Source organism: Hippopotamus amphibius, chromosome 17 (genome assembly GCF_030028045.1).
Source record: "Hippopotamus amphibius kiboko isolate mHipAmp2 chromosome 17, mHipAmp2.hap2, whole genome shotgun sequence".
In the NCBI taxonomy this organism is placed as follows: Eukaryota; Metazoa; Chordata; class Mammalia; order Artiodactyla; family Hippopotamidae; genus Hippopotamus; species Hippopotamus amphibius.
In genome coordinates, this window is record NC_080202.1 from 55,580,083 (window position 1) to 55,596,036 (window position 15,954).

The 15,954-nt window shown below is 60.4% G+C and overlaps 1 protein-coding gene across 6 annotated transcripts in view; it reads right to left on the reverse strand.

Annotated features, from left to right (window-relative positions):
- SEPTIN9 (septin 9) overlaps positions 1-15,954 on the reverse strand; it is a 165,795-nt gene that overhangs the window by 92,634 nt on the left and 57,207 nt on the right. Inside the window, exon 1 of one of the 6 annotated variants that reach the window (XM_057714706.1) lies at positions 11,831-12,114. The exons of 4 other annotated variants lie outside the window; for them this stretch is intronic. In XM_057714706.1, the coding sequence (XP_057570689.1) occupies positions 11,831-11,885 (55 nt within the window). In that variant the 5' untranslated portion in view covers positions 11,886-12,114. Of the gene's footprint in view, positions 1-3,468; positions 3,601-11,830; positions 12,115-15,954 lie in introns of those variants that run through there. One more of the 6 variants, XM_057714707.1, reaches the window with a different exon arrangement.

Genomic DNA, 15,954 nt, shown 5'->3' on the forward strand with positions numbered 1-15,954 from the left:
TGGGGGGCTCTGCAGACAGCTCAGAGCTGGGGGCTGCCGGACGAGGCACCGATTTGTCACAAGTACCGTCCACGTCCCACCTGATCCCTCTGGCCTCAGCATCCTGGTCTCTTCCAGCTGGGACACCGAATGACCCCATGAGGGCCATTTTGGGGTCTGCCACCAGCTCCAAGTTTCTCTCATCGCTCCTGCAACACAGGCCCGGCAATTCCAAACACTCAGCAGAGCTGCAGGGGCCTGGCCAGCCCACCTCCCCGCCTGGGCTGAGGTCGAGGACCAAAGCTCTGGCCACAGTCCTCTGTAGCCTAACACGCAGCTGCCGGCAGTGCCTACAGAGGTGGTCCGGAGGCCTGCGTGCTTGGGCAAAAGCTTCACTCCACCCAGCACCCCAAACCAGAGCTGGAAAGAGCCAGCAGGACCCGGGGGTCCTGGCTCAGCCGCCATCGGCCAGGGGAATAGTCACTTTCTGAGTCTCTCAAACTGGGGTGGGAGGCTGGGTTGGGTGAGTTGTTTTTCTTTTTGACAGTGAACTTTAAAAAATAATGTCTATTGCTCTTTTACTAACTCTAAAGCAATACAGAAAATGTATGTGCAATGCAGGAAATCTGAAAAACACAGAGAAACGAAGAGAAAAACATCTATAAACCTATGACCCTGATAACTGCTATCGATATTTTGGCAAATGTCCTTCCACTCTTTTCACTGTGCGTACATACGAGTGCTTTTACACTAGGCTCATGGAGAGACACAGCTTCGGGCTTTTCTCCTGCAGCATCCCGCAGCCCACATCTCTAGATATTCTTGCACTTGTTCTCCAAATTCCTTTGTGGTTCTAAAGTTCTGGTTCCAGATCAATCTCAGCTCCGACTGACAATCAGAATCACTTCTGGAGCTTGTTAAAAAATAGACTGCTGGTCCCCACCTCCTAGGGGTTCTATCAGGAGGGCAGGGTGGGCCTGACGCCCCAGGATGTGTCTGGGGGGCAGTGAGGACCTCTGCCCTCCCCTGAGCTCACAAGCCTCCTGAGAATCCTACAAGAAGGAAACCCTAAGCATTCAACCATCCCGGAGGCAGCCCTGGCCAGCAGCTCTGCCCACCCCACCTGCCCGCAAGGCACCCAAGGTCTTTGTCCAGCCTCAGCTGCCACCACTCAGCGCCTGGGTCCGTCACACACCAAAGGACGTACGGGGCACTGCTGGGGCAGAGGCCCATGTGACAAGGGGGTGTGTCGGTCACAAGGCCCCCAAATCTGCCCAAGGCCCACGGTGTGCTCACCTTAGTGCAGGTCAAAGCCGCCCAGGGCCTCCACGCTAACTCACCTGCTCCAAGAAACAGGTAGGAGAGAGGCCCAGCGCTGGCATCCAGGGCTCCAGCCAGCCTTCCCCTCCTCCCTAGAACAGCTGTCACATTCCTCCCAAAAGGCTGTCACCCTCCCTGAGGGCAGGAGCCAGGCTCGTCCATGTCAGCCCCTGCTACACACTGAACGTGCTTCCCCCAAATTCACAGGTTGAATGTTACCCCTCAAGGTGATGGGGCCTTGGAGGTGGGGCTTTGGGGGGTGATTAGGTCCTGACGGTGGAGCCCTCATGATGGGGACTAGTGCTCTTATAAAAGAGACCCCTGAGAGCTGTCTCTCCCCTTCCACCCTGCGCGGGCACAGGGAAAAGATGCCCTCAGCAGACAAGGAATCTGCCAGTCTTGACCTTGGACATCCATCCTCTGGAACTGAGAGAAGTAAAGGTGTGCTGTGTAACCCCCCAGTCTGTGGTCTTTTTGTTCCAGATTAAAGGCAGTTCCCCTTTCCACTAGGGCCTTGGACCCTGCCTGGTATGTCCTATGAGTCTCTAAAGTGTTTTTGCCTTGAATCTTTAAAGGCAACGTTTACTGAGTGCTCACCACACACGAGGCACGACCCTACGGGCTTTCATTAAGCTACCCCATTCACTTCCCATGACCTCCAGGAGACAGAGTGATTTCACTCTTGGTCCCATTTTACAGATGGGAAACTGAGGCACAGAGAGCCTAATGACCAGCCCAATATCACAGCAAGGGTGAAGCTGACCTGAGCCAGCGTGCTAAACCATCACACCCACACTGCCTCCAAACCCCACCCACCCCCTAAAAGCCAGAATCTAAAATTGTACACCGTCCACTACACACCAGCACTGCACCCGTACAGTGCTAAGCCCCGGACACACACCTGCAAGGTGGGGGCCTTGTGATTCCTATGTCACAAAGGTGGTCACCGAGCTTGAAAGCAACGAGGCAGGCATGGGAGCAGAGGGAACGCCTGCCAGAGCCCAGGCTCTGGACCTCCAGCTCTCCCCACCCACCACTGTCAGGGAGAATGAGATTTCCATCGCAGCCAGGCAGGGTCAGCCCTGTGAGGTGGCCGGGAGGCAGGGGCACCGGGGTCTGCCTTCCAGTGTGGCCTTGGGCCAGCTGTGACCTGCATGACCTGTCCACCTTGCTGGGCTCTGGGAGGACCAAGAGCCCTTGCATACAAAGCGCTCAGCCTGGGCCCTGGCATGTAGTAGATGCTCAATAAGGAAATGGTTAGGGGGAAAAAGGACCAGCAGAGTCAGAGGACGTGCCTGTGAGCCAAGGAGGAACAGCTGGAAGGGCAGGGACTTGGGTCAGAGACAAAAAATTTGGGAGGGAGGCCGGAGCCCAACAGCTGGCTCTAAGGCAGCTGTTCGCAGAAGCCTGGCTCCATCACGTAAATATTAGGAGAGATGTAAATACTTGAGTGCCCCCCACCCCCCACCCCCCGCCAGCCCAGCCTCCCTGGGGCTGCAGCCAGGGCAGGGGGAAGGTTTCCTCCCTCACCAGTGTCCCCACCCCTCCCCAAGCTCCTCCTCCAGGGCCAGGAGTTGGGGTAGGGACAGCAACCAGGGAGGGAGGGGACAGCCGCACCTCCCCCTCTGCTCTGCCCTGGGCCTGCAAAGGTGTGAATGAACAACCTGCCTTCCCCTTCTCTCGATCAGCCTTCCCCTTCTCACCCCCAAGAGGCCCCAGGCCTGCCAAGGGTTTCTTTTGTAGTTTAGCAGAAAAACAAAGCAGCCCTTTCTGAGGTCTTCTGATGGAGGCCAGGGTTGTAAAGCTGGCCACTCCAGACCCGCTCCACCCTCCACCCTCCAAGAATACATCACGTCCCCCTCTTGCACCTGGATTATACACCACCCAAGGCCCTCCCGGTCCTCTGACCAGGAGGAATGGTGGTGCCTGGAGCCTCTTCATGTTCCCACCTATGCTTGTAAGCACAGCTCCCTCCCATCACTTTTCATCTGGGTGCCAAGGGCACCTGTACCAAGTGCGGGCATAACAGTGTCTGGCAAACAAACTACAAGTTGGCAGAAATCACTACGGGAGGCAGCCAGCGCCATGGCCTGGAGACCCTGCCTGGTAGACTTCTACCCAGGACTCTGCTTGGGTGTCCCTTCCTCCAGGAAGCCTTCCTGAACTTACCCCTCTCCTGGGCTCATGGCTGGACCCTCAGAATGTAGAACAGGGCTAGCATTTAGCTGGCACCCACAGAGAGCTGTTGGATAAACGAATGAGCAGCCGGCCTCTCCCACCTGGGCCATTCTCCTCCAGGCCCACCAGAGACAGAAGGATTCCAACACTTACTTCCTTTGGAACTGCAAGAAAAAACCAAAACCCAGCTATTTTATAGAGCACTCCTCCCCTGACTTGTGACTGGGGACAGGAGGCAGGGGACAGCAGAGAAGGCCGCCCCTCCAGGCCCGGGATGGAGCCAAGAAAACGCGTATGCTTTTACTGTAGATAATAGCAGTCGCCAGGGTCTCAGGGCAGGGCCCTGGCCTACCCCTCACAGGGAAACTGCCCACCCACATGGAAAGGAGGGCCGGATAGCCCTGCTCGGGGCCAGCTCCCTGCACCCAGGGAGGGGCCAGCCGGGATCCAGGCTGAGATCCTGCCTAGGAGAGTCTAGAGAGCCAGAGGCTGCCGGCCACTGAAGGGCAGAACCAGAAACATCTCCATCTCACAGGACGCAGGTGAGGCCTGGGGGAGGGGAGACGGTAAGGTGGCCCGAATCTAGGCCCACTCTGCCCGGGCACCACTCCTTCTTCCCGCCAAAAAGAAAGACGAGACTGGTCTATCAGTTAACGTCCCGCAGGCAGAGGGGGCCGTCGGTGTTCTGGTGACTTCCCTCCCCATTCCCAGGGGGACCCTCAACCACAGCCTCCCACGAGGGGGTGCCCAGGACCCCCAGGCCTTGCCCCAGGGGACAGTCAAAAAGCCCATCGGCCAGAAGAGCCATCAGCCAGCGCTCCTCCAAGGGCAGGGGGAGGCTGTGGGTGCGAGGGGTAGAAAGCCAGACAGGACTCTCAAAAAAGACTGGACACCGGGCTGCAAAGAGCTCCTAGTTCCAACCCCTCCTTGCTCGAGAGAGGGAAAAACCAGGTCCAGAAACTCACAACTCAGTCTTATTAAAGCCCAGGGAGCAAGGCAAACCCAACTCCCTACCCCCATCCCATCACCGACAAGACCCATCCGAGGCCTCGGAGGTACCCCTGCTCCCCATGTATACCCAGGGAACACCCATCGAACCCCCAGCCAGATGGTCCCTTGTAGACTGCAGCCAGAGGACGAGTGGAATGAACAGGAGGTGGGGGTGGGGTCACCTCCCCTACCTCCCCTCTCCCATCCCACCTGGTCCTCCCAGGAGGCGATTCCAAGTGTTTGAAGGCAGAGGCTCCCGGTCTTGGGGACAGGACACAGGAAGCTCTAACTCGTGTGCAGTGAGGGCACACTAACATATTCAAGGCCAGGTCCCTTGATTTTCTGGATTTTGCAACTCGGCGCAGACATGCGCTTCCCCAGCTGACCCAGAGACCCTGGGGGGCAGAGAAGGCTGGTGACTGCTGAGGCTCAGCACCCCGTGAGGGGCTGTCAGAGACTCAGGCATATGAGACAGAGGGTCCACAGAGAAAAACACCAAACACAAAAAAAGACAGAGGCAGGTTGGAGCCTCACTCCCAGGAACCCCGCCTCCCCTGCAGCCCCAGCTCTGTCCTTGGAGGGGGGGGGGGGCTCGCTGTGTATATTCTAAGGCCACCCTCTTGTCCCTCTCCCTACATTTCTGGGCATTGGCAGCACTTTAAAAAATGACAACAAACTTGACGTTTCTAGACTGTCTCCTGGTCCAGGCTGAGCAGAGCCTCAGGGCTCTGTCCAGACCAGATTAAACAACCCGAGGCCAGAAATGCCCCAGGCGCCGGGGGTGTCTAGGAGCCAACCGCCGGGTCTGCCTGGCCAGAGAGATTACAAATCCTCGGCCTTCTGGGACCATGATCCAGAGAGTTTCTGCCCGTTTGGTCTCGTAAGCAACTCAGACTCCAAATTTGGGAAAAAAACGAGAGGACTTTGCAAAGATAGCCCCTGTGTGACCATTTTTCCTCAGTGGCTTTGTCAAGAGACAGCAAAGGAACTGGTTTCCTGGCTGGGTTTCTCGCATGAAACAAAAAACGACACCCCCTGGGGCCTTGACCTCTAATAAATCTGGTGGCTGAGCACCCTTACTCCCTGCCGCAGCCCACCATTCTACACGCACCACCAGGTCTTTGAGGGTCTACAGCGTGCACCCACTGGTCCTGCCCTTGGGGGGCTCCAGGCCCATCGGGAGCACCTGGTCTAGCCTGGCAGGAAGGTGGGACTCCTGGGCTTGGAGGCTACCATGGATCCCTTGAGCCTGGCCCCCAGGTCCTTGCTGCTGGCCCTGCGGCCCTGTCTGTACCCCAAGGAGACGCTTCTGATAGCAGCCAGCCCGACTCCAGCACAATGAGTGAGGGGCATCGGGCTGGTAAATGGACGGGCTGGGGGAGAGGGTGTGCAGTAAGAGTGATGGCTGAGCTGAGCCGTGGTAGGGGGCTTGATCTCTGCATACGACCCCACCCCCCGACCTCTGGACATTCAAGGAGAAAGAGAAGGGGAGGCCCCATTGGGCTCGGCCAGCACCAGGATGAGGGCTGCAACACCTCTGAGGGGCGTGCCAAGGCCACAGTCACCAGCTTGAGACGTCCCGGGCCCCTGCAGGGCAAGCATGCCACCTGCACGTTAGTACTTCCCTTGGCAACACCCACCATGAATGTGCCCCCAGGCCACTGCTTCCACCAGCAGGACGGCCTCGCCCACAAATGTGGCCTGAGCAAGTACCCACCATGTGCCGGGCCCAGTGCTGGCCAAGGCTGCCCCTGGGGGCTCGTGCTCTGGTGGGCTCGTTTCTCCAGGCACAGAGGCCCCAGCCCATGCCCAGCCCACCCCCCACCCCTCGCCACCACCGCCCTCATTGGCGCAGGTGTGCAGACCTAACCAGCCCCCAGGGCGAGCTCAAGGCACACAGCTCTGGCCTCCAAGCTCTGGCTCTCCCCACGGGCCCCAGACGGGACGTCCTCCTAGCTCCTGATCTGTAACACAATCAGGAGTCTCAAAGGGCTACTGGTCCATAAGGACGCCCGGTCAGCACGCCCCGTCCCTGACACCAGCTCCCAGCTGCGACTCCCTTTCAGAAAGGCTGGCAGCCAGCAGAGCCACCGGCAGGCAGCCCGACCCCCACTGTCTTCAAAGTCAGGTCGTCCAGGGTATTCCTGTGTCGCTGTCTTAGGACAGGCCCGTGGTCCACCCATCTGGGGCACTCTGGGGTGGGGGTGGTGCAGAGGAGACTGGAATGACCTCCCCAGTGAAGGAACCCTGCAGCCCACCTGACCCAAGGCTCCCAGCTCTGACAGTGAGAGCGTGTGACACTTCCAGATGGGATGTCCACCAGGCCAGGGCCAGGGCTCCCACGCTGGCCAACAGCCCAAGTATCTGCTGGACTCAGAGGGACCCCCAGGCAGGCTCTGAATCTGCTGTGCTGACCATGCTGTACAGTCTCAGTCACCGCCCCCTGCCACTCGGAGACCAGACAGACCCTGGCCTGTGGCCTCTGAGCCCTTTCCCGTCCACCATCCAGATTCCTGCATTTAAACGTCCACACGCACCCGTGCCTTGCAAATACCTGACCCCACCAAGCTCCAACCCCAGCAGCACCCTCCACGCTCCCGCCAGCAGGAACCAGGCTCAGCGCTGTTGGCTATCTCCCCAAGATGACTCTTGAACAGAGATGTTTATATAACCCTACTCAACAGAAGGGGAAACTGAGGCTCCGGGGCCAAGACACCCTCCACCACCGAGCTGTCCAATGGCAGAGTGAGCCTGCCCTCCTAAGCAAGACACCTAGCAGGCTCCCAGCTGCCCTACCCATTACTTCCCCCAAAGGCCCTCTCCCTTTGGATGTAAACTCTGCCCACTTGTCTCTTTCAAACCTTCCTACATGGCCTTCCCTGGTGGTCCAGTGGTTACGACTCCACACTTCCACTGCAGGGGGACCGGGCTCGAACCCTGGTCGAAGAACTAAGATCCCACAAGCCTCAGGGTGCAGCCAAAAAAAAAATAAGAAACCTTCCTAGAGATCCTTGTCCTCCATAAAGCCTTTCCAGACCGATGCCCCACAGCACGGGGTGTCCCTGCATGCCCCACCTCCCTGGCCTATGTCTGAACCTCAGCCCAGCCGATGCCGGGGACGCTTCTGCCACCTGGCAATGCGTACCCGGCCTCTGCCTCACAATCAGGACAGTGGGTGAGCCCAGTCCCGGGCCCTGGACACAAGAGCACCAGGCCAACGCAGCCAGTGGTGGTCGGACCCGTCAGAGAGCCATCCCCTCGCAGCTCAGCAGAATCCTGGCAAGGCCGGCTCCTCCCGTCCAGCGAATGACCTCACACCACTGTGGCTCCTGTCTCCTGCCACCAGGTAAGAACTGGGGGGAGGCTGTATTCACAAGAGGCCTGGAGTCTTGCTGAAAAGCAGGACTCATCCCTCAAGGGCCCCCTGGCATTAATTAAGGGCAGATCCACATCCATCACCAAGCAAGCCCTTGTCCTCCTGGCAGGCAACGGGCACCTGGATCCAGCCGTCGAGGGAGCCCTTGTCCAGGAGCTGTCTGGGCTCCCAGATGGGCAGGTGCACCCGTGTGGTCTCGTCTCCCCAGGAGACCCTCTCGCTGCCCTCTGCCCGCTCTTATGCCCTCAGCCCAGGGCCTGCTGGGGCTCCAGACCCGGCTGGCAGGGTCCTCGAGGAGACGACAGAGGGTTCAGAAGGGCAGACACATCCTCTAGGTGGGAGAGCACAGCTCTGGGACAGGAGCTCCTGGGTCCTGGGCCAGACTGTATTTCAACCAATGTCAAGGACTCTTAGGATTCTTTTACCGCATGCAAATCTGGTTACAGCAAACACTTCCAGGGAAAGTAGGCCAACAGCTGGCACTTGGAAGGGCTTTATGTTACACAAAGACCAGAGTTGTAATAACGTTTGCGATAACAGATTTGGCCTGTGTTCACTAGAAAACACATGTCCGACTGCTCTGTGCCTCGACCGACCAGGAGCCAGATAGGGGACTAAGTCACCGCTCAGGCCACTCCATCATCCAGGGGGTGACGGGTGCCAAGGCCACCGGAGGCCTGTTTTCAAACAGGGGAAGGTGGGAAATGAGACTCTCTAAAAAAAAATTACATCAGCAAAATACAAAATATTCTTCTTGCCCCTACATGGGGGTCTCCACAGAGCCCTGTGATCCTCCTTAGAGGGAGGGCAAAGACCAGTGTGGGAGGTTCGTATCCATGGAGGACACTGCCACCCTCTCAGTCCTCCGGGAGACCTGAATCCACAGACGTGTCCAGGATAGAAGACAAGCTGAATCCCCATGTCCCCTCGGTGATGTAATGAAGCTTAACGATCTTGCCCTCAGTCCTCCAGGGTGGGGAAGGGAACGGGCAGGAATAACAGGATGAAAAGAGAAGAGTGTTCCCCAGGGAAATGGGGGTACCTGCTCCACAACCCTCCCCACACACATCCACCTGGGGCAGCTTTCTGTCTACCCTGCAGGCGTGCTGCTCTGGCCTGGATACTGCCATTGCCCCAAACCTCCAAGAGACACCCCATCAGAGCCTGTTGGGCCCCCGGTGCAGGATACCAATCTGCTCGATTGAAAGTCACCCCCAGCAATGCCGTGGCTCACAACTAGCCCGGCTCCGGTGGTGGCCTCCGGAGCCTCCGTCCTTCAGCCACCGACATGTGCTTCGAGACGGGGCCAGGTCTACCAGCCTCAGGAACTATCGGGACGTGGCTGCCACCGAGGAGCTGGGCTTTCCTCCCACTCCTTTGACCCTACCTTGCAGAAACCGAGACACCAAGTGGGCAACCCCGGGTGGAGATCCCCCTATTGGCCCGGCGGAAACAGACCAGTGCTTCTCTGGCTCCGATCTTGGCCATTCCGGCTGCCTCCCCAGGACGGTCCAGGCTCGCGGCGGGCAGGCACGCCTGGCCCTCCGTGGCCTCACCCGTCTACCCCTCGCAAGCCGGCCCCTCTTTATGCCCCAGCCTTATGGGACCAGCTCATTCTGGCCTCCCCCGCTCCTGCTTGCTGCCCCTGGCCTGAATGCGCTCCTCCTCCGGCCGCAATCAGATTCCGCCTCCTCCACAACGACCTTTCTCTGCCCTGGCTCTGCCAGCCAGTATCACCCACTGTTGCTCTGGGTCAGACACTCTCCTCCTTCCCTGATGGCTCCTTCCCACGTCTGTCTGTCCCAGGCTGTCAGTTCCAACATCCAACTCTACTCCAAGTTCCTGGGGCTCTTAGGGAGGCTGCCTTTCTGGTCCCCAAGCTGGCCATGTGGAGCCCTCTCTCTCTCTCTCACTCACACACACACACACACACACACACACACACATACAGAGGCATGCACACGTGCACTCGGGGGTCTCTAACTCCCCTGCCTTCAGAGCACAACGGCTCTTCAGGGCACACAATGGGGAGGCTGACGCACACAGGGAACCAGAGGGTCCGAGGCCCCTGCTCCCTTAAGAGTGAGAAATCTCCCCCTGAAGGCACAGGGCTGCCAACTGCTGCACCAGGATGCTCTCAAAGAGGCCATTGTCTCCAACCAAATGAGAGGGTCGAGAAGCCGCCTGGGAAGCAGCCGCAGAGGCCGCCAGCGTCTCCAGATGGGGCACGTCGGGGTGAGGACGGGCTTGCACACGGGGCTGCCAGGCAGAGGCACTAACAACCTACACGGCGGGAAGTGACAGGCCACACGACCCCCAAACCTCCTCCCCAGCCTGCCTCAGGGCTCCCATCGCATCCCCAGAAATACCAGCAAGCTTTGCTTTCAGGTCAGGGACTGCAAGCCGACCTAACTCCCACAGGCCACGGGAGAGAAGTACCCACAGCGCAGGACCTGAAGGGGGCAGCCGTCTCCACTCGGCCAGTTCTCCCACTCGCACACTTAGGAGATGAAAGGCCCGGAGGAGCCTCCCAAAACCGCATCTGCGGGAAGGCTGCTGCGGGCAAGTGGAAGGCGAAACAGAAGGAAGGAGACCCAGGAGACCCGGGTATGAGCATGCGCCCCAAGAGGTCCCGATGTGGGGGAACAAGCCATCACAGACCCAGAACTCCCCTTGTTCACTGCTGTGTCAGAGTCGGAAAAGTGCTGCAACCACAGAGCCAGCCCTCAGCAGACCCATCCCTTGCACAGGGCAAGCGGCCACTGGACCCCACCCCCTCCTGTCTCTCCACCCCCTGCTAGGCCAGTCCAGGCCCAGCCCAGAATTACAGCCGCTGGGGCTCTACTTGGGGTCCAGCCAGGCTCTAGTCCTCAGGAGTGCCGCCCCCTTCCCCCCCACCCCGCAGATGGGGCTGACCCCAGGTGCACCACGTGCATGCTGGGCTCTGGACCCCCGATTCTGCCCTGGGGGGAGGAGGACCTCCGGGCAAAGGCCTGGCACCTGGACATCTGTTGGCTCCTTTCGACCCAGCCTTCCCCACGCCGGGCCCACCAGAGGGCTCTGCCCAAGGCTGCCTGGGAGCCCCTCCGAGGGGCGGGGGCTCCAGATCCCAGCAAAGGCAGACCCGCCCCTCAGAAATCCGGCCCCTAAGTGCTGGAGACTATTGTGTGAGCTTCCCTTCCGACCGCTTTATTTACTCCGCAGGACGCAGAGCCACCAGTCACGAGGACGCACGAAAGACACACACACGAGCCCAGGACCGGGATGCCCTACCGCATCCGGCGGGAGAAGCCCCCCAAGGCTCTCCACACTTTGTAAACCCCGGAGGGGGGAGGGGACTAAAACGCACTCCCAACCGGCACGCAGCCCCCTCCTTCTCCCCCGCAGCCGGACTCCGGGAGGCGGATGAGGATGTACCCAGGCCCGGATGGGGGCCGCTGGGACGCCCCGCTCCAGACTCGCCGCGGCCTGGGCCATGTCCACTCGGGTCCCTCCCCAGCCCGGATTCGGCTCAGCCCCGGCCCCGAAACTGATGTGGGGGAGGGGGCTGTCCTGCGGGCGAGACGCGGGGGCGCGTAACTAACTCCCCCAACCCGCCGCAGGGCCAGGGCCCCGGGGCCGACGGGTAGGGCGGGAGGGAGAGGACTGAGCGACAGCTGAGAGGGAAGCTGCGCGCCTGGGCCGTTCGAGGAAGCCCCGCGAGCCCTCGAGGAGGCTGTTGTCGCTCGGCAAACACAAACAACAATAAAAGGAAGGAAACCCGGCGGCAGCGCACAGGGCAAGCGCAGGGGCCGGCGAGGGCGCGCGGTCCCCGCGTTCCCCTAACCGGGTCCTCCACGAAGACGACACGGGCGCGGGGCGAGGGGCGCACGGCGGGAGGGCGCCCCATCGGGGTCCCGCCTCCCCACCAGCGCCCCGAGGTCGCACGGGGCCTGCCCCGAGGGGCCCCCCGAGCACGCCTGCGGCGCGGGGCCGGCAGGCACCCACCTTCGAAGTCCGAAATGATCCCGTCCAGCTGCGCGTTGACCGCGGGGTCGGACATGGTGGCTCGCGGGCCGCGCGACGCGCGGAGGGCGGCGGCAAGGAAGCGCCCCGGCCGGCCCGGGCCCTGCGTGCTGGCTGGGGGGCTGCGCCCGCGCTCCTGCCGTGCAGAACTGGCCGCCGGAGCCCCTCGGCCCCCGGGCTCGGCTGAATGAATGGGGGTGGCGGGCGGGCGCCGGCGCTCCCTGCTCCCCGCGCCCCCGCCCCGCCCCGCCTCCGCCTCCCGGGCGGATCAGGTTCCCGCACCCGCGGCCCGGCCTCCCCGTCTCGCACTGGCTGCTCCGCCCGCCTGTCAAGGCCGGGCCTGGGGGGCTGGGGCCCGAGCCGCCGCCGCCGCCGCCGCCGCCGCGGGGACAGGCCGAGTCCTGGGCGCCCTACCCGAGTGCCCCCCTTCTCCCCGCCTGGCCCGCGCCCAGGGGACGGCGACGGACGCGGCCCCGGCGCCCTCCCCCCCCCAGACGCCCCGCTGCGGCCAGATGTGGGCGGATGTGGAGGCCCGGTGGTGGCGCGGGGGCGGCGCCAAGGGGGGAAGAGATTCCTCCCCTTCCCTGGGGCGCAGGGTTCCTTCTGCGGGAGGTTTTATTTACGCAGCCAAACAAAGTTCGCCGCCGCCTTCCCGCGCGCAGCGCCTCCAAGGGTTAAGCGCTTGGGCTGGCGGCCGGCAGGATCCCAGCCTGTTGGCCAAGAGCCGAGGGGCGAGCGCAAGTCACGTGACCCGGGGCGGGGAAGGGGGCGCCGAATCCCACCCTCTCGGGGCATCTCTCCAGCTGCTGCCTACCTCCAGCCCTCCGCCCCCGAGGTCGCCGCTGCACCCTCGGGGGCGGTGTCAGAAAAGGCGCTGGCCCACCGGGGACGCGGGGCAGGGACCGAACGCCCTTGTCAGAACAGCCAGGGACACGTGCCACCCCTACGCTCCACCACGAGGGGCTTCCTGAAGGCACCGCGTAGACCCCGGGGTCTCCCTCGTACGGAGCAGATAGTTCAAAGTATCTGAAGGGAGGAGTTGGGGGAGGGGACGGGGAGTAAGGGGCCTGCCTGTGAGGCTCCGCCCCATTTGGCCCACACCCCCCCTGGCCTTGCCCTCCAGGGCAGTTAATTTCTACCCTTCCTCCATTCGACAAACATTGATTAAGCCCTATTACCTGCAAGGCAGGCAGGTCCCAGGGGCTGGGGACAAAAGGATGGGCTGGAACTTGAGAAGCAGCCAGGAAGCGCCCTCCAGATCTGGCACCAACAATGGGGGAGGGAGGGGTCTCTTCCAATCCCCCCAGCCGGTTAGGCACGCCTGCCTAGTGCCGCGTCATTTCCTTAGACCCAGGGCCTCTGCCCCAAGTCGGGGGCCTGTGTGAGAATAGCAGGGAAAGACGCTCTCTGAGCTGGTGGGCAATATGGTGCCCTTGGTGTGGCACGTGAGTGCCCCAGAGCCCGTCCTGGGTCCCGGGCTGGCGATGCCCCTCCCCTTCCAGCCCCCACACCCCTAGTTCTGAAAGATCCCAAAAGCGCAGGGGATGCTGAGGCGACTGCCGTCGCGGTTATTCGGGGCCTCTTGCGGAGAATGCGCTAGGTTTGGGGAGCTGTTTTCAAGCTGATGAAATCAAATCCTTCCTTTTTAAGAAAAGCAGTCTCTCCCTCCCTCATGCTTTGGATATTTTGAACTATTTTCAACCAAGTGAGTTTGTGGACAAGAAACTGCAAAACCACAGACATTTCAGAGGCGCACACACCCTCTTCCTGGGAGCCGGGGGTTTCAGAAATGGAGTCGCCACTGTCCTTAATAGCTCCCTGATGGCTTCCACTCTAGCCCGGAGCATTTCTTGTCTGAAAACCAGCACCTGGGCCCGTCCGATAGTCCACCCTCTGGCCACCTGCCCACCCCGTATTTGGGAGTTTGGTGGTCCACTGCCTCTAAGAAACAGCCTAACGCCACAACCCCCTGGGAAGATGCTGGGTCGCAGGGATGGGGCAGCATCCAGCCTGGGCCACAGCATTATTCTCCAATGTTTTTATAGAAAGCACCTGGTAAGTGTAGACACACCCATGCGATTGTTCTCCCGCAGAGCTGGCTTGGAGTTCTACCAGATTTGCACAGGGTCAGCTTATTGTGCGCTACTCACTTCCATTCACAGTGGAGCTAAACATACCTCAGCTTATCTCCTCGGGGAGCCCAGCCAGGGTGCATGCCTCACCAAAATGCCCCCCTATGGGAACCCAAAGGACAATGGCAGAAGGGAGCGGACCTCTGAGGCCAGAATGTTGGCACGCCTGTGCTCCAGAGCCCATCCCGTCCGTCCCCCCGCCTCTGGCCCCCCTTCACATAACCACGCAGGCCACCGTTGCCAGGCCCAGACACCTCCAGGTAAGAAGATTCCCCACATTCCCTCTGGAAACCCAACCCCACACCTGGCCACACTCCCAGCCGGGAAGTTCACCCTTGTATCGAACCAGCTGCTCTAATTGTACATCATTATTTCCTCTTTTTTTCTGTCCTCAGAGGAGATGGGAAACAGCCGGGCACCACCCTTCGCGTAATAATTACCTTCTCCAAACTCGAAGACAATCCATTTGTTTCCTGGCCTTCTCTTTCTCAGCTTGTCATCCAGTCCCAGCCCTGTCATCATCCCCATCCTTTGATCACTTCTGATGACTGTGTCCAAATTGGGGCCCCAGGACTTTAATAAGGCCTGATCCCCATAGGATGGGGAGGGCCCCCCCAACCCCCTTTCCCAGGGCATGAGCAGTCAGGGCCAGGGTCTGGACAGACGATCCTGGTAGGGGCTCTGGGCAGATGAAATCAGCAGCAGCAGCAGCAGAGAGAAGAAAATGAGCTTAAATTTGGTGAGAGAAAGAACTGCAAGGCGTCCGCATTCTGTGACAGTGCACTCTCTCAAGGCCACGGGGGAAGGCAACACTGTCTGTAGACCTGGCCCAAGGGGAAGGTGTGATCTGGGGGACATCAGAGGAGCCACCTACCTCACAGGTACACCATGAGATGTGTAGCGGGGTGAATGGTGGGCCCCCCAAAAGATATGTCCATTCCAAACCTCAGAACGAGACCTGACCTGGTATAAAATCTTTGCAGATGTAATGAAGCCAGAAGAGACCAGAGAGAGCTGGCTCTGCTGACACCTTGATTTCAGGCTTCTGGTCTCCAATTGTGAGAGAATAATTTTATGTCCTTTTAAGCCCCTCCAGTTTGTGGTTCTGTTTCGGCAGCCCCAGGACACTCCCACAGAATTTAAATTCCCATCTGAATCATCCCTTTAGGCCAAAGCTGCCTCTCCCAAAGATGTCTCATAAACCACAACATTTGCAGTTGGTAATGAACGCTGTCCAGCAGGTGGCAGTCCTGAGGGAACTGGGGGCCAGGGGGTCCGGGGGGAGAGGGGACTTGAACAGCAAGTTTTAATAAGAAAAGCTGGAGGCCAAAGCTGGGTAAGAAAGATGTAATATGAAGCCTTTCGGGAGACAGAAGGAGCAGGCCTGAAGAGAAACCCCACAGGTCCAGCCCAGGTGGAGTGACCCTTGCAAAGCATGGGAAGAGCGGGAGGAGGAAACGGCTGGGTGGAAACAGCCGTTTGGCTCGCCCGTCAGTATCCCTGACCCTGCACTCGGGGGGGGGGGGGGGGGGGGGGGGGGGGAGGGGGGCGGTGGGGAGCAGAGGGAGGATGATGGCTCTTTGCCCAGTAAAACCGAGCCTTTGGACCGGACACCCCATGAAGTGGACCATCTGGCTCCTCTGGGGCAGGGGACATATGGTCTCAGCTCTGCGTGCACCTGGTGCCCAGGAGGGCCTCCCTGAGCCCCAGAGCCTCGGGTCCATCAGCTCCTGGGCCTTCCACAGTCCCCAAGCCCCCTCAGGCCGCCATCTCGGTCAGCGGCGCCACCATCCACCCAGCCGCTCAAGCCAAATATCAAGGCATTACCCTCGAGTTCTGCCTTTCCCTCTGCCCCACATCCAAGCCATCAGGAAGCGTCTGCCTCAAAAATATCCGTGGATCAGTCTACTTCTGCTCCCTTCAAGTGCCCCCACTCCAGCCCAAGCCCCCTCCTCCAGCGGTATGCTGCCTAAG